The 17,733-nt window shown below is 40.6% G+C and overlaps 2 protein-coding genes across 2 annotated transcripts; one reads left to right on the top strand and one right to left on the bottom strand.

The window, feature by feature from the left end:
* Positions 1-31: 31 nt before the first annotated feature.
* On the top strand, positions 32-6,677 carry LOC113506527 (coiled-coil domain-containing protein 63-like). The gene is made up of 7 exons (XM_026889363.1): positions 32-146; positions 2,094-2,268; positions 3,266-3,445; positions 4,003-4,153; positions 4,499-4,670; positions 5,600-5,738; positions 6,100-6,677. Exons 1-7 carry the CDS (start codon positions 73-75, stop codon positions 6,193-6,195), a joined length of 987 nt encoding a protein of 328 aa, XP_026745164.1. The 5' UTR covers positions 32-72; the 3' UTR covers positions 6,196-6,677.
* A 125-nt stretch (positions 6,678-6,802) lies between these two features.
* LOC113506526 (separin-like) lies at positions 6,803-16,709 on the bottom strand. The gene is made up of 14 exons (XM_026889362.1): positions 16,411-16,709; positions 16,070-16,204; positions 15,741-15,807; positions 15,006-15,178; positions 14,431-14,604; positions 13,670-13,812; positions 12,945-13,072; positions 11,817-12,165; positions 11,239-11,407; positions 10,607-10,742; positions 10,163-10,265; positions 9,985-10,046; positions 8,000-8,145; positions 6,803-7,361 (listed from the first exon to the last, which is right to left on the bottom strand). Exons 1-14 carry the CDS (start codon positions 16,526-16,528, stop codon positions 7,222-7,224), a joined length of 2,043 nt encoding a protein of 680 aa, XP_026745163.1. The 5' UTR covers positions 16,529-16,709; the 3' UTR covers positions 6,803-7,221.
* Positions 16,710-17,733: the final 1,024 nt, after the last annotated feature.

Below are 17,733 nucleotides of genomic sequence, written 5' to 3'. Positions count from 1 at the left end.
CGACAGGCCTACGCCAACGCGTTAAACAGTCAGACGCTGATCAGCCAGCTGGAGAACCGGCTGGACACAGCCATGAAGAAGTTCAACACCGTCAACAGCGAGAACTACTCCATGAGGCTTGAGATAGACCGGCTACTGAGGGACCGGTAAGGACAAACCTTGCTGTACATATAACAGCGTACCTTACAACCTAAACGAGTTCAAACTGACGTAAAACGGGTTTATTGCAAAACTGACTTCTGCAAACTTCAACCAAACAACCATTTCAGCCTGAAATCACACACAGCTCGGGCTCGTCCCGTCGTCCTTTCCTCTGCGACTTCTATCTTGTGAGTCCAGTAGGGGATTCCAGTTCTTATACTATCTTGTATAACATAAGAGTGTTCACGTGCTCCATACCCAGTCGCTACTGACTCTAGTGACCGTCCTTGACTCTCATTCAGTGAAATCTGGACTCCATAGTTCGTCCGTAATTTTTGTAGCAAAATCTTAGCAGTTGTAGCGCTACGTCGGTTTTTTAAATGTATAGCTACGCGATTCTTAAATATAATTAAAAAATATAGAGAAAAACCCGCCATCATCTGTAAATATAACAATGGGCAATAAGGATTTATTATATGTATTTAATTTGACGCTCAAGGTGATTGGCTAATGATAACATACATTGCATTTGCAATACTAACATGATTTAGAGCGACGGCCCTGATGTGCTAATGTAAAGTTTGGTAATCAACCGCAGATCACGTTGAAATGAGTCATGGGTGCTATAGCCGTTCCTCGCGAGCTCACTTGCTATTAAGTATTAATATAGGTATACTACAAATAAGTTTTTTAAAGCATTCGTCTTACGTTTGAATTGTGAATGAAAAACATAAGAAAGTTCATTCGAAACACACAGTTCATGATGATTATGACTATTATAAGGTCTTAAACTAATTGTTTAAGTTATTTATTTTCTATTTAATACACAATACAAATTATCGGAGCAGTTTTAAGTATACCTGTACTTTTTGTTTAACACGAAAATGTACAAAATACTATATTGGTCTTATCTAACGTCAATGAACAATTGAATGACAACGTTCAATTAGATATGCCTAGTTGTTGACAGAGTTTTTATCGAGCAATTAAGTATTTACATAGTTAACCACAGCTAAGACCAATAACCTCCCTAAATACAAAAAGACTCCCGATTAAGGAATTTAATTCTTATATCGCCGGGTTAAATACACAAAGTCTGAAAACTCTTGTTCTACACGGGAATCGAACCCGAGACAAGTCGCACGCAGTGGGTTTGAAGTGATCTCAAACAGTCTATCTGTGCAGTCAAATAATGTGAGACGATATAGACAATTAAGTATACCATGACCACCACTTCCAGAACTGAAATAATACTATTACTTTAATAGACCTTCAACTTGTTTGGCTGAACGCAACCATTTACGTCACTTTATCAATTCTAAATTTCGTGACGTCACAATACGCGTCCCGTTTTATTCAAAATTGTATTTTCTTGTTACACAAACCGATTGTTTCGATAAGATCGTACAGATAAAGTTAACGCTGGTTATTGTTTATTTAATAACCATAACTTATCCTTTATGTTATGCGAATATTGCATATTGAAATTAAATTATGCGATACGGATTTTATCTTGCTCACTGATCTTGGTAAAAAGATTGAAATTGCAACGAAAATGTGAATTTATAAATGTCTATTTAAAAGAAAAAAATTCCTTGCGTCGCGCGGTTTAGCTAAAATATTCACTTATACATATTGTTAAGCAATTAACACAAGGCTCATACTCGATCACTGTAGAAAAAATCGCCTGTCTATAATACACAAACGAAAAGCAATAAAAATTGAGTACTAACGACTGTACTTAAGTAATAAAAACGCGAGTATCCTCACAGAACTTCGAAAATGACTTCAAATAATAGTTGGATTTCTGTTTGTTTTAAATGTAATTCACTTATTCGAGCAAATTCATCAAAACCTGACTTATTTTAATCTTTCCTATGCCACGACAAAACCTCATGAATAACGAAATACTAAGCTCTTAAGCCCTAAACTACCTGAACTTTGGTTTTCAGCCAATTCTTCAACACGCTATGGAAGAACCAGCTGAAACGGCTGATGGATGGCAAAGCCATGATCATTGAGTTGTTGGAGCAGGCCATCTCCACGTACGACCAGCGCGAAGAGTGGTGCTCCAAGCTCGACGCGCTGAAGGAGAAGGCGGCTATAGACTATAGGAAGCATTGCCTGGTGAGATTATCTTTGGAGTTACCTTTATTTCCCCACTGGCCTATCGCGAGGTGATTTTTCTCCTTACAGAAAAACAAGAAAAGAAAGCTCAACAAAAACGATAAACGAGACAAGACACAGACAGATCATTAGTAGTATTAAGGGAAGTGCAGTAAGAACGGTTCCCCATTCGACATAGATCTTAGTATAATTACCCAAAACTATTAGTCGAACATAATTTTACGCTTTCATCCCAAACTAAGGTCTATGTCTAAGCTACGTCTGTCTATGTCATCGAACATTCTAAATGTTCTTCTGCCTTAATGATACTCTTCTATCTGTTTTTCTGAAGGTAGTCGCTTATACGAGTAGAATGTCGAAGAGTTCCATTGCCTCGCGTCTGTCCTTAGTTACCTAAAATTCTATTCTCACCTCTGGGAATATCAATTATAGATCGCTGCTATGATACATTTGTAGTTGACCAGTTTAACTTCAAAAACATTCATTATATGAGTCACCTCTTGAGATATATAAGATTTTGCATTATTAACGTTTATGCTTTATGTTTTAATTCTCATGATGCTCTCATCATGGGAATTAAATTATAAAATAATACACAACACTGAGGGTTACAATGGCGGTCAGGTCAATAATGACGACATCTTTCAGACTACCCATGGATATTGTTAGACTAGTAATTAACTAACAATAAAAAATATATATTTTCCCTAGATTACAAAACATCTCCCTTTGAATTTAATAAAGTACCTACCTAGATTCTCCTCCTTTAAGTGCTTTGGAGAAAATCACATTTACAATAACGAAACAGGTATCTGAGTTCAACACAATCATCATTGGCTAAGCCTTTTCCCAACTATTTTGGGGTCGGCTTCTTTTGAATTTTTTTCTTTCTCTTTATCTATCATGTTTTCTGTCATACTAAGGCGGAATGAAAAGACATATAGACAATCACTTACCTAAGTGCCCATCAGCTTAAGGTTGATTCACAATTTTTCAGGAAGTACGTGAGCTTCAGCGCCAGTTGGACCACAGCCTGAAGCTGGAAGAGTTCCTACGCACGAAGGGCACGGTGCGGCTGACGGCGGCGGACGCCAAAGCCGAGGCCAAGAAACTGGAGCAGCAGGAAGAGGAGATGAGGATCTACAATAATTACGTGAACATCCTTGATGCTATACGGGTAAGAGCTACTTGTAATGTCTTTTTAAGAAGGCGCCTGTATTTTTAAGCCCCCATCGCAAAAAAGGGGTCATATAATATTTAGGCGTGTTGACAAACGGATAGAGCGATTTCAATTAAGATTGTTTTGTATCAAAGGCGAATTATGTGCAAGTGTTCTTAGATGTTTGATGAAAATCAGTCGAACTATTTGTAAGTTATGGAGGTGCAAGTTTTTAACGTCGGGGCTTTATAATTTTTTGTTTTTGTGAGTGGCTTGTAGTAACTGTCCATCGGGCACGGTGCGCAGTGACCGTATCGGCATATTACGAACCGCACAGACAAGTGGATGCCTAACAGTTCCTCAAAAGTAAACTTCATCATAGGTACCTAATCGGTGAAGGCTCATTAGGAACGATCACATTATGTTACATGATGTTGGCATAAATTATAATCAAACTCGCAAATGCAAAAGCATCATGGTTATTGTATATCGCTTTTTAATACGTAAGAGGCCTTTGGCCTAGCTTTCTAATAAGAACTTTTCTTTTATATAATCTAAATTGAACCTTTTCCCAGGAGTTTGCAGGCGAAGAAGACGTAGACAAGCTGATACAGGAATTCACCCGGCGAGAGGAAGAGAACTACGCCCTCTTCAACTATATCAACGAAGTGTGTACGGAACTCAAGAACTTGAGCGATAACGTCAAGATGCTCAAAGTTAATATTGGTAAGGTTTTCATGAGGCCCCATTTAAATAGTGACGTGCGCGCTAAGTACTAACGGAAAACTCGTTGAATTTGACTCCCAAAAACACACCCACTTTAAACGAAAAATTAAAAAATAAACACCAAAAGAGTATTTCATAAAAAAACTGTTTTATCCGTCAGAGATATTTCCAAAAAAAATCGCGCAAATGTTTATCTCGTAAAAAATGACGGGGATACAGTGAAATAAAATCTCATGTGACGTCACTTAACAGTACGCTTTACACTAGGAAGTGATATTACCCCCTAACATACATTTTTCACCTTAAGTGCCTTGAATCTAGAAAACTTTTTATTATTTTCCACAGAGGAAGAAAACGCCAAACACCAAGCGAAGCTGTACAAGCAGCAGGACAGCATCGAGTCGCTCCGCAGCGCCCTGGAGGAGAAGCGACTTGCCACGGCCAGCGCGCGGGAGACTTGCGAGAAATCCTCGCAAGTGCTGGCCATGCTGCTGCAGCAGATACACGCGCTGGCCGTGTCAGTATACCAGATGAGGACAAGTGTTATAAACATCAAAGGAATTATTCTTTACAGGGAGGATTGTAAAAAAATATAGGCAGGATTCATACGTTCGTATGGACAATGCAAGAGGTATAGTTAGTGGCACGGATCTTGAGCGCTCGACGGAAGAGTGGGGATCGCTTTGCGCATCGTTAAATAAAACGCTAATCAATTGTGCGTACTCGACGTCTTGAGATGCATGCAACTGCAGCAAAGAACGAATTTCAACCAATCACGAGTGAAGGCTATGACGCGATGCACTGCGGGCCAATCACTGCACTTAATCCGCCCCGCGCCTCACTTCACACCGCAAAAGGGACCCAAAAAATGACTTCTGCGCAGGTGAAGGTCAGCGCTCGAGAACCGTGCCGGTAACTATACGAAGGGCAAAGGAAGGAACATGGGTGGGTTTTTGCTAGTGTGTTTTGTTGTGTGTAAGTCTGTCACTGTTACGTGCAACTGGAAAAGCGGAAGAAGTTATTTTGATGATTTCCCATCCAAAAAAAAGAATTTGTAATTGAAAATACTGGGTCAAAGCTGATGCTTTGACCCAGTATTGATATGGTAGTATGACGCAGTATCAAACTCCACAAGTATTCACATCATAGGCGTCAGTACGTATTCAATAATGGAAAAGAATCATTTTTTCAACTGCCGGCTTAGGGCATCCTCATTTTAATTTTGTCTGTGCTAGGGGTCATCCAAGTTTTGAGGCCATCCTGGATTCAACACAAAGTACTCTTATTCAGATTCTCAATCCTGAATCTTGTTAGATTTTTCTACCGTTCCTTTGTTTTGTAAAAAAACTTATTCTCACTCCTTATTTTTACTTCACTAGCGCCTCTAGCGGAAAACCTTGCGCGAATTATCATTGCTAAAAAACTTTAAGGTTTGCTCCATTCTAGATCGTCGGATTGCGACTCGCTGCCTCTGCTGAAGCTGTTAGGCAAACCGTTCGATATAAACGTTACGAACGCGCGCCTTTACATCAAAAGTGTGGAGAAGAAGATCCTCGAAATTGTCGACGTCATCAAACTTGATGAGGTAATGTATCATTTCAAAATTAGATCAACAACAGTCAATTTTTCTTTTAAACAATGATTTATTCCAATTTTGATTGAATAGATATGCATTTTTGTGTCAAAAATTGTTGATATGATTACACAAGAGTTACATCCTATTGCAGGTGCTGGTAGATATTTCTTTAGAAATAAGCCGCATCCTTGTACATTTGTTTTTTTTCTATCTTCATAAATTCTAAATAAATAAATTGTTAAACACATACAGATTGCCATATACTATAAGTACTTTACATGAATGCCCAATCATAGCTTCTAGTTTACATTAAACAACTTCTATAATACGAACACAACTGATATACATAAGAATCTATGAATCCCGGCAGGCCATCCAGCGTCAGTTGGAGTCCAAGGAGCGCACCCCGCCGTCATCACGCCGACGACGCGCTCGAGCGAGAGAAGCTGCACCTTCACACGCCTAAGGAACTTACTATATTCGTTGTTATCATTTTTAAAACCTTATCTTATATTCATCAACATCCTAGCCTCTTCCCAACTCTGTCGGAGTCGGCTTCCAGTCTAACCAAAGTCAGCTAAGTAAAAGTGTTTTACAAGGAGCGACTGCCTATCTGACTTCCTCAACCCAGTTAACTGGCAACACGATACCCCTCGGTCGGAATACCATAATTATTGTCAGTTTCCACGACACTACAAGCTGTCGTCATATAGTTGGGTGTTTTCAATTTGGATGTTACCAGTTAACACGTTAATTGCAAGCTTTTGTTAATGTTAGACGGTATTAACTTTGGTCATACCAGAAGATAAGAAAAGAAAACATTAGAAATAGTATCTAAAAAAATGTAGAAGCACAATTAATGTATTATGTATTAGTGTGTATATCCGAATAAAGCTAAATTCATGATTCCCAATTTACTTTGATATTACTCTTGCAATGTTGGCTAAGTTTTATAAATTACGATATAATTTGTTATTTACTTGATGTTTATTAATAAAGTTTAGTATGAATAAAACATGATTGTGTTATATATTTTATAAAGTTGACCAGGGTTAAGATTAAAATTAAAATCATTCATCGAAACAATGTTTCATTTATTTTGCCTATTTACACAAATGTGATTAGATCTATATTTACAGTCCTACATTACAAATAATAGCACTACACGTACCTTACTTATATTATTCACAAAAAAAGTATTTGTTCATATGTTCCACTGATTTGGAAGGAAATTACATGATCTGATTTTGAAGTTGGCAGAAAGGCAAAATCGAAAGTGTCTAGATGTAGGAAATTACAAACATACCAGTAACTTTAAAGCAAATTTCTTTACTGTCAGGTTCCACAAAATTGTAACAAGTAACAAAGTAAATCACACTGTATTACCTAAGTAGTAAGGTCCACATCCAACAGGCAGGCAGTCCTTCCAGCGACCAAACATCTACATACTAGTAACAAATAGAATTGTCCTCTATTTGTTACATCACAAAGTTCATATTCCTTTAACCGGCAGCCCCCTTGCTACCACACTGCTGGCGATCATGATATAGCCCGTTGAGCCCCGCGCCTGACAGATAGCTCGCAGCAACGACCGCTCCGGTGTTACTGGCGACTTCTGTTCTACTGATGTGTCTAGATAAATAATATATAATTACTATAGTAAAAAATGACGCGTTAGGCTTAGACGAAGATGATGGGATAGACTTGGCTACTTTAACAATACTGTGTAACCATGGAAAATGCGGTTGAAGAAGAGTGGGGATGCCTAACCCAGCATGGAATCAGAAGCGGTTAAAAAACGGGTCTAAAAGGATTGTAATTTAGTATCAACTAGACAAATAAGAACGACTGAATGGAACAAACGCAAAAGTAACTCGGCCGTGTTTCTTATTATTTTTTGGAAAAGAGTGAGTTTACTGAAGCATGATCTGGAGTATAATTTATCCTCGGTAGACAATAAGGCGACATGTAAAGCAATTAGAGAGACTACTTGGTTCAGGGGGAATACTGCCACGACTTACAAGTATTGAAAATATTGCGGAAGTGGAAAAGAGATGCCGTTCTACAACGCGTATTGCGCTGTCACGCTTTCACAACAAAATCAAATTGGCTAGTTTTAAAAAAGGCCTGTTTTCCAGGCACTTTTAAAAACGTTATAGTTATGGTAATTGATTCTAGTTTCCAATCTCTGTCAACCATAATAGTATCCCCTATAAAACGTGGTGGTAAAACATCAGGTTTATAATAAGAGATTGTAGTATATATCTTACCTAATACGCCATGACTCCACTTAGCTTTGCCCACGTTAGCCCACGCGACGGGCGCTTCAGAAGGCACGAACAGGGATAACAGCGTACTGATCACTTTGTCCACTTCCAGATCTGTGACTTCCCACAGCATACCCACTACCATGGGGCTGGAAAAGTAGTAAAAAAAGGATTTTAAGGTTTCGTTACAAAAATACTGGAACACTGAATGGCAATTTGCTATGATAAGGTCAATTTTCTTTTGATTTATTGGGTTTCCTAAATGGATATACATATTATTAGGTGGTCAGAAGCGATTGTGGCGGAGCGTAGTGTTATTTTTCATATTGGTTTGGTATTTGTTTTTATTATTATTTGCTGTGGATTTATTCTTAATAAGTGTCGCCTGCTTTCGTCTGAGGTTTTTATATCGGCTTTTTATTGCGGGGGGAAATCCTCATGGACTTTCTACGCCCGGGGAGAGGCAGACGGGTGTGCCGGACTCTTACCGGCTAAAATCCCCCGGCATCTCCTCGCACGTGGACACGCGGGGCCGCGGGGATTCAAAATGAGAGTGCGGGTGTAAGCCTACCCCGGGCACCGCCTCAGGCAATCCGCCTCGGGTCCATGGAATAGTGTGCGGGAGGCTTCCCTAAGTCCCTCACCCCTGGACCCACTCACGGGGGTTGGAAGAGGGCATTTTCCACCCTCTTCCTGCGCCCGGTGCGCTTTCTGCGGCCGGGGAAGGGAGTCGAGATCTCCCTCTCCCGCTCCGCAGTTTCCTTTTGCGTTATCCCGTCCTCGCAGAAGGACACCACCGCGTCCCACGACTCTACGCTTCCGACTATCTTCCGCACTACGGCCGGCAGCGACAGATCGCTTCCACCTTCGTTTGTGAGGACACGGCGCGGCTCCTCCCAAGCAACATACTCGGCGAGTGTGTTGCGTCGTGTCTTCCCGGCAATGGACGCAGTGGTGGCAGCGAGCTTCCGGCCCCCGGCTTTAGTCTGAGGTTTTTTTTATCGTCCTGCCTTAAGGTGTGTGGTGGTTGGTGCCTTATCATAAAAAACTGAGATAGCAAGTGCCACGGGTTCCAAGCTAGAAATGAGTTGGTCCGATGCGAAAGTATGTGAGTGTTTTTCAACCTCTCCATGGTCGAATGTGCCGCAGCCCGCCAGCCGCACAGCGCCCTGTGGGTACTCACCAGCCCGCTATGTGCAGCATGTGGTGCGCGGCGGCGGGCGGCGCTCGCGGCGCGGGCGCGGCCTCCCGCACGGAGCCGCAGCCCGCCAGCCGCACAGCGCCCTGTGGGTACTCACCAGCCCGCTATGTGCAGCATGTGGTGCGCGGCGGCGGGCGGCGCTCGCGGCGCGGGCGCGGCCTCCCGCACGGAGCCGCAGCCCGCCAGCCGCACAGCGCCCTGTGGGTACTCACCAGCCCGCTATGTGCAGCATGTGGTGCGCGGCGGCGGGCGGCGCTCGCGGCGCGGGCGCGGCCTCCCGCACGGAGCCGCAGCCCGCCAGCCGCACAGCGCCCTGTGGGTACTCACCAGCCCGCTATGTGCAGCATGTGGTGCGCGGCGGCGGGCGGCGCTCGCGGCGCGGGCGCGGCCTCCCGCACGGAGCCGCAGCCCGCCAGCCGCACAGCGCCCTGTGGGTACTCACCAGCCCGCTATGTGCAGCATGTGGTGCGCGGCGGCGGGCGGCGCTCGCGGCGCGGGCGCGGCCTCCCGCACGGAGCCGCAGCCCGCCAGCCGCACAGCGCCCTGTGGGTACTCACCAGCCCGCTATGTGCAGCATGTGGTGCGCGGCGGCGGGCGGCGCTCGCGGCGCGGGCGCGGCCTCCCGCACGGAGCCGCAGCCCGCCAGCCGCACAGCGCCCTGTGGGTACTCACCAGCCCGCTATGTGCAGCATGTGGTGCGCGGCGGCGGGCGGCGCTCGCGGCGCGGGCGCGGCCTCCCGCACGGAGCCGCAGCCCGCCAGCCGCACAGCGCCCTGTGGGTACTCACCAGCCCGCTATGTGCAGCATGTGGTGCGCGGCGGCGGGCGGCGCTCGCGGCGCGGGCGCGGCCTCCCGCACGGAGCCGCAGCCCGCCAGCCGCACAGCGCCCTGTGGGTACTCACCAGCCCGCTATGTGCAGCATGTGGTGCGCGGCGGCGGGCCGGCGCTCGCGGCGCGGGCGCGGCCTCCCGCACAGACCCGCAGCCCGCCAGTACGCACAGCGCGCCGCCCCTCGCTCGCTCCACTCCGCCGGCGCCCAGCTGGCAGCCGTCACCGTGCCCGCAGTACCTGCGACACCACTATCACAGTTAACGTATCTAAACAGTATAGCAACTACAAACTTTACTATAAAAACGGAACACTCACACATACGTTCGCGTCTACAAAACATACGAACAGACGCGCGCGTGCCAACAAAATCGCACACACGCACGCACACACACACACACACGCACGCACACACACACACACGCGTACACACGCGCACTCACACACACACGCACACACACACACACACACGCATACACACACACGCATACACACGCCCGCACGCCCGCACACACACTCACTCACATACCAACCTATAACGTATCAGACTACTAAGCCCCACACAAACTAGGTCAACTTACAAGAATATATCAGCCTGCGTGAGATGCGATATGAAGTCGTTAGGCGAGGGCAGTTCGCCCACGTGGCCGCTCCACGCAGGACACCAGTACTGCACGAACGAGGTCATTCTGTTCTCCATGCGGTCCAAGTTCTTCTCTATAACATTATATAACCACACATTATGGCCTGGCCTTCTTTCAACTATATTGGACGCTAACGTTTTGGGGTGATAATCATTGTACAAACTAGATGGCGCTGTGGGCGTCGCGTTAACAGTGTAATTTGCAGTAAAATGAGCAAACATGGCGCGTTTGCTCATTTTACTGCAAATGAGTAAAACAAAACGCTAAGGAGGGCGCATATTTGCGATAAAGAATTGAGTATTTATGACCTATCCGTTTTTTTCAATGGATTTCGAGACGAGATCGGCAAATTGAAATACAGATTCAAACTCAATCGAAGGATTTAGTAAAATCTGGAGCAATAGGCAACTTAAATTCACGATTGAATATTGTAAGCGCTGTTAAACAATATTACGCCGCCGAGCCGCAAAAGTATCATGGCCAGCAAAGTTTTACAACTCGAAAAATATTTTCCGCGTCGGTCAAATAATATTTTAATTAAATAAAAAGAGTACCAAGTTAACACTTACCTGGATTTATAACATATCTTCCAACATCACATTTCGCATTGAAGTATCCATCACAAATTTTCTTCTCGTGTATTTTATACAGGTAGTACAGAAAGTGTATGTTTTCCATGCGCGATACAGGGTGTTGGTTCAGTATGGGTAAAGTCTCCCAAGGGAATGTGTCTAGCATCTGAAAACGAGTGACTTATTTGAAAACTACAGAGTGATGATAAGAAATTAAAATAAAGAGATAATTTGGTTTAAGCTTCTTTAGGAAAACATATTCAACAACTGTTTAGTCACATTATAGTTGACAGTGTTTTATTAAATACAATTTATATTTAATTGATCGGTATTAATAAAATAAGTAAATGTAGCCAGGAGTGCAAGTTATCAAATAGTAAATACACAAATCTCGGCCCGTGTATTGTAAAGAAACGGAACGCTCGATTGAGCATTGCCCTAGTCTTGGTTGTAACAAAACAAAATGAAATCTGTTAATTTAAAATGGGCAAAAAACGTCAAACCCTGGAAAGTGCTCAGCTTCTTGAATATATACAATGAACTTTGCTGCTACAGAAATAAGGTTGAGAACTAACCTCATCTACAATAAGTATAACAGGATGCCTTTTAGCCTTTTTCAATTCATCATTATCCTTAATTTGCATCACAGCTTGAGAAAACGCCCTTATACCATCGACTAAGCTAAAATGATGTAACTTCTCAAAACTTTTTGACAAGCATTTCAAACACAACTCATTTAAAAACTTAAACTCTTTGGTGCAACTTCCGCATTCCGGGTTTAAAACTTGTCTCACATCTTCTGAATTGCCATACTCAGTTAATATCCTTCTGATACAAGTTTTTATTTGTTGCGATTGCAACACTGGACAACTTTCTATTAGATTGTAGAGTAGGACTCTTTGTTTTTGAGTGAGCCGGATGAATCTGTAAATAATTTATGAATGATAGATACTTTAAGTAGCTGGACAAAAAGCCTACATTGTTAATATACAGGGTCTTAAGATTTACTGTTTTCTATAATAGGGATGATGACAATTTTTTTTGCAGTGTCCGTCTTGTAGTTTTTTGTATAATAATGGAGACGTATTTTTTAATTGGTCCCGCAAACATAAATTGACCAAATTACAGTGAATGAAACTTACGCGTGACGTCACGATTGAGTATAAATTTTACTCTATCGTTACGTCACAAGCAGCCTCTCCTAAACTTTAAAGGAGTTAATCTTTGTCAATTCTAGTTTTTCTGAAAAAGGAAAAAATACGTGTCTCATACTTTTCAATTATGTAACTGAGGGACTAATGAGATTTTTTCTCTTTATACCCAGTCATCATCTCTATTAGACAAATTTTACAAATTAAATACAAAATACTGATAGGATATACATTTTTTGATTTACAAAAACTAATAAATAGTGAGCCATTCCATATTAATTTAGTCCTAGAATTATAATTAAGAGATAAATTAGTTTAGTTAAAGAGAAATTGAATGTCACCATGATCATTCATTATATTTACTTTTCATTAAATATATGGAAACCAAGTTTCAACTTTTACCTTTCTTATTCCTGTTTAAAGCAGCATGTTTAAAAGAAAGATAAAATCATACAATGAAATGACATACATAGTAGATTACTATAAAAAATGGAAAATAAGTATGTTTCAGTAACATATGTTCTGTGAAAGATGGAATATATAAGAGCTTACCCCCAGTCTGAGATGGTGGTGTCAACTAATTTAATGACTTTCTCCTTCAAAGTCTTGTCTATCAGCTTGCCGGTTAGCAAACAACCCCACCCGCCGAGCCACTCCTTATCCATCACGTTTATTACACTCTAAAATAAGTAATGTTATTAGAGAAATCTTTTAAAGGGAATAGGAGAATGTCTACACGATTGGTGGATAAAAGTGTTGTAGTTGAAAAAGCGAGACGGCATCCTAAATGGGGTACAGTGGCGTGTTGCTTTCGTTTCGGCAGGGGACTCTTGTACATCTACCTCCTTAGACCTCCTAGGGAGACCGTCGGCAGAGGGGACTGACGGGTGCTTTTCGCGTTCTTCAAAACCTGCCAGGCGTTATACCAACTTTATTAACCAACAATCTTCTACAAACCATTTCTTTATCAACTTGTAGTCTTACTGGTATCACTGCAATACTGCTAAAGTTTCTTTGTTGTTTTTTAAAAACGACTCCCGCATTAAGGAATTTAATTCTTGTGTCGCGGAGGGTTTGACAAACATTCAAGTCACGTACACAAAGACACCCAGACTCAGGAAAAGCATTGATGTATCACACACACACACAAATGCTTGTCCTACGCGGGGATCAAACCCGCGACAAGAGGCGCTTATTGGGTTTGGCGTGGTGACGTCAACCACTCGGCTATCCGCTGCAGTCATAGCTTTGCATAACTCAGGAACAAACAAATTTACCTTCATACGAAGATCAATATCCTCCCGCCGGCTCCAGTAGTTCTGTACTAAGCGCTTATTGTTCAAGAACTGTGCGTTATCAATCGTTTTGTAGTTCTCGTCCAACAGGGAGTACAGCTCAGTGAACAGTGGCTTTTCTCCTTCTAAAATGCAATTTATAAATGCGAAAAGGTCAAAGACAGACGGACCACATTTCAGTCTGTCTGTCTATAGCAGTCGCGTCGACTGCTCTTGAACTGCAAGTTGCGTGTAGATTGCAGGTAAAGTGCGGTCTATCTGTCTAAATCCTGAGTATTTTTCTCTTCATAGAGCTTAGGAATAAACAGGGCAGTAGCAGAAGCAAAAGGGATGGCAAGACGAAATGGACGCCTTTCTTTGGATTTTACAGTGCTGGCTAAATCAAGTATAATTATTACTGAAATATTTATAAACGGTAATTTGATCATCATCTTTTGATCAACATTTATTAACTGGTGATTAAAGTCGCTGCACAAAACTATGTACGTGACAGTGACATTCATATGTATATGGATAAAAAGACTTTCGAAAAAACGAGACAACACATTATTTGGCGTAGAGCGGCATCTATCTTCCACAACCCCAACAGCCTTAATTATAGAAGTTTTGTAGGTTCCTGTACATTGACATTTTAATAAGAACTTATTGCTAAGAAAATTGCACCTAGAGTCATTGCTGCAAACTTGAAAATGCCTGGAAAACAGTCTTCTTGCAATTATAACTTTTGATTTTAGATTGTATACCTTTTGTAATATTAGCAGGTATATGCACAGTGATGGGTGGTATCACGCTGTCATCCTGGTAGTCGTTGGTGTATGTGCAAAGGAATAAAGAGGTCACATCCGTCCGATACTCATTCAATGGCTTCAAGTTTTCATTAGGGTTGTATGGTACAGTCAGTTGTACCACTGTCCATTCTGAAAATGAAGTTTTGTTAATTACTAGGACATGATCAAAGCTCGATTTTTTTGACAGATAATTTCTTAACTATCTGAGGTGAAAACTATTTCTTTCAGGGGGATAAAACATTTTTGTATTTTCTTATTCAAAATGTATCCAAATTAGGCTAGGAACACACTGTAAATGGACAATAGTCAGTAAAATAATAACCAACTGCAACTTTTGGGTTTTAAAATAAAATTAATCACTAGGCAGTCCGAAACAATTTCAAGACCAATATTTAAGTAAGGTTTTGAGACATGTATGGTATGTTTATTTAGTAATATTAATTTAGAAATTCCTCAACGAAATTTCATCTAAGTTTTTCTGTGTTACATTTAATACTTTCTACAATAATTATGTGTCACTTAAACCTTACCTTTAGGAAATTCTTTCAGTATCTTCTGAAAGTTGTCAACATTATTCTCTTTAGAGAATTTCAGGTATGTCCTATAGAACGGCTCCTCATCCTTGATTGAGAACTTTTCTAGATCTCTGCTGATATCTGTGCCATCTGACAACAAGTTTAAAAGCTTTGCTTCTGTTTTTGGTCTGTAAGATATAAAGATAACAATTTGCTTTGAATTATGTATTTATGTGAATGGTCATTGTTGCAATATTGTGATGTGTATGTGATTATTGTACCGTTTTCATACCAGAAAGTGGTTCAATATCTCATAATATTGATATTGATCATAATTCATGAAAAATGATTTATTGGTTATAGATGTTTAATGTAGGATTAGCCATATCACAACGGAGTCAAGTACCAATGAGACTTTTTAAAAGTTATTTGTTCTGTCTTGATTATTCTAAGACGCCATTGGCAAATGAAGAGTTCATTTTGAGGAAACCTGGATTCCAAATATTGGTATGTGAAATTGCAAAACTGCAGTGAGCAAGCTCAAACCTTCTGTGTGGGAAGAGGTTCAGCAGTGGGACGTTTATCATTATTAATACTTTTATTGATGGCGCTATCATAAACTACGAGTCAATTTTCATAATGCCAAAAGACTATTATACTTCCCTTTTTCTAGAAGGGCTGATAACATTTTCTATAAAGTATCTTTTGGGTACTCATAGTCTCATAATAGAAAGAAAAAAATATACTTACACAGGATGTGCATCAACCAAATCCTGCACAGGCTTTATGTAGCTTTTGATTTTGTACAGTTTATCAGCTGAAAGACAAGACAGGATGTAGTAATCAAGTACTTGAGAAATTAATTAGCAGGAATGGATACATGATGATTCACATTTGTGACAAGACCACTGTATAGTTGAGTATTACACAACCAGAATGATACATTCAAGTGCCTAGCGCCTGGACTTCCGATTGTGGCACCAAGTATTCATCATTGTTAAGTTCTTTACTCATGAGATGTAAAATAAAGAATATTCTATCTATCTATCTATAGAGTATAAATAGATATAGCTACGAACCAGCAGACTTAGACTGCTCATCTCTGTACACTGCCATGGCCCTCAAAGAGGCTGCTGATGCCTCACTCAAATGGAATGCACAGCCGACGTCATCGTTCACCGCCAGACATTCTTCAGCCATAAGTTTCCTACCGCCTAAAAAGGCAGAATAATAAATAGTTTACACATTATTCATAACAAAACAAAGATTTATAAGGCAAGTGACATTTAAATATTCTGCTTATTTATTATCTTAAAACAAAGAACTAATGATTTATTTTACCCAGAATAAAGTAGTATGATATAAGGCAGAGTTTACTTTATTTAAGTTTTATTTATTAATTTCGAGATGTAAAACTTACTCTGGTAGTTAGGTCCGTTAGGTGTAGGAGGCGCTTCATAAACATATTTGTTTAGTATGTTCTTGAATAGAGGCTTTGTAAAGTTAATCTCATTTGTAAACACATCGAAATCCTCCATAGTTATTCACAATCTTGGTAAAATTGTTAATAAAACTATCATGAATGAAATTGGTATTCAAAATTTCATTTCAAATCTGACACTTCAATTAAGCATAGATGTTTTAGAAACGTAGTATTTGAAGCAAATAATATTATTCTCTCTCTTTTACTCTCTAATGTACGTTGATTGTGTGACAAGGAAACAATATCAGAATAAACGCTATCCGTCTTTGACATAAACAAATCCGTTAAGTTACGTTTCAATTTACTCAGTCACATTAGGTAATTGGCGCATTTTTAGCTTTATGATTGAGGTTGTAGGATGTAGTAATTAAAAAAGAACTAAAATTAAAATCCGTTTTGCCAATGATTTTTGTAATTTAATGAACTGACGGGGCGTGGTAGAAAAACCTGTGAACAGTATGAGAAATTGCGTGTCTACTTATTGCAATTAGCTCGTATGTATTTCAGTTTAACTTTCTATTTGCTGTTTATTGAGCTACGAAGAAGACGTAAGAATACTAATTAGCTAACGCCATTGATATTCCATATTGTATTATGCAAACAGCATTGCTGGTGTACAACGTAATAGTTTTATTCTTGTTTGTGTAGGGACTTATTCTTTGTGCTTTATATAAATGTGTTTGTAATGCCGAATCAATACATCATACCAGCCGACCCAGGAAACGTTGTTTTGCCATGGTACAGATTTATTTTCTGTACTATGGCAAAACAACGATGTTGTCCGATTCTCGACCTATACAATATGCGCCAAATTCCATGAGAATCGGTCAAGCCGTTACGGAGAAGTTACGTACACCGTGCCACAAGAATTTTATATTTTAGATGAGCACTGTTATCGTGTGAAGCTGTTTAATAACATGCGGGTAGTCATTATAAAAACTTGTGATATGTACATCATATAATACTTATTACTAAGCATACCTATTTCAATTAGAAAAAGTGTTGATTAAAGTCCAACTGAGTACCTAATTTTATATATCCGATCGAACTGTTAATTAGAACGTCTTACTTCCAAGATAAGGTCAACGAAATTGTCAAGTAAGACGGAGTAATAGATAAGTAGTTACCTAGGCACAAATTTTTGTTTTCTATTAGAATAAATAAAGAAATAAGTAGGTGATTAGTCAGTAAGGCGCGAATAATTGTGGGACAAATCTATTGACAATATCAACGAAAAGAGCGAAACTGGATATTATGTTA

This window comes from Trichoplusia ni (genome assembly GCF_003590095.1).
Source record: "Trichoplusia ni isolate ovarian cell line Hi5 chromosome 18 unlocalized genomic scaffold, tn1 tig00003415_group17, whole genome shotgun sequence".
NCBI lineage: Eukaryota > Metazoa > Arthropoda > Insecta > Lepidoptera > Noctuidae > Trichoplusia > Trichoplusia ni.
Note: the sequence above shows the minus strand (reverse complement) of the source record. Positions and strands in the feature narration are given on the sequence as shown.

Excerpts from the sequence above, each read along its gene's own strand:
- LOC113506527 (XM_026889363.1), top strand. The coding sequence starts at position 73 with ATGAAGAAGTTCAACACCGTCAACAGCGAGAACTACTCCATGAGGCTT. Across the intron at positions 2,269-3,265 it reads ACTATAGGAAGCATTGCCTG|GAAGTACGTGAGCTTCAGCG; the intron begins GTGAGATTATCT and ends ACAATTTTTCAG. Across the intron at positions 5,739-6,099 it reads ACGTCATCAAACTTGATGAG|GCCATCCAGCGTCAGTTGGA; the intron begins GTAATGTATCAT and ends GAATCCCGGCAG.
- LOC113506526 (XM_026889362.1), bottom strand. The coding sequence starts at position 16,528 with ATGGAGGATTTCGATGTGTTTACAAATGAGATTAACTTTACAAAGCCT. Across the intron at positions 12,166-12,944 it reads ACCACCATCTCAGACTGGGG|ATTCATCCGGCTCACTCAAA; the intron begins GTAAGCTCTTAT and ends AATTATTTACAG. Across the intron at positions 10,266-10,606 it reads ACGCAGGCTGATATATTCTT|GTACTGCGGGCACGGTGACG; the intron begins GTAAGTTGACCT and ends GTGGTGTCGCAG.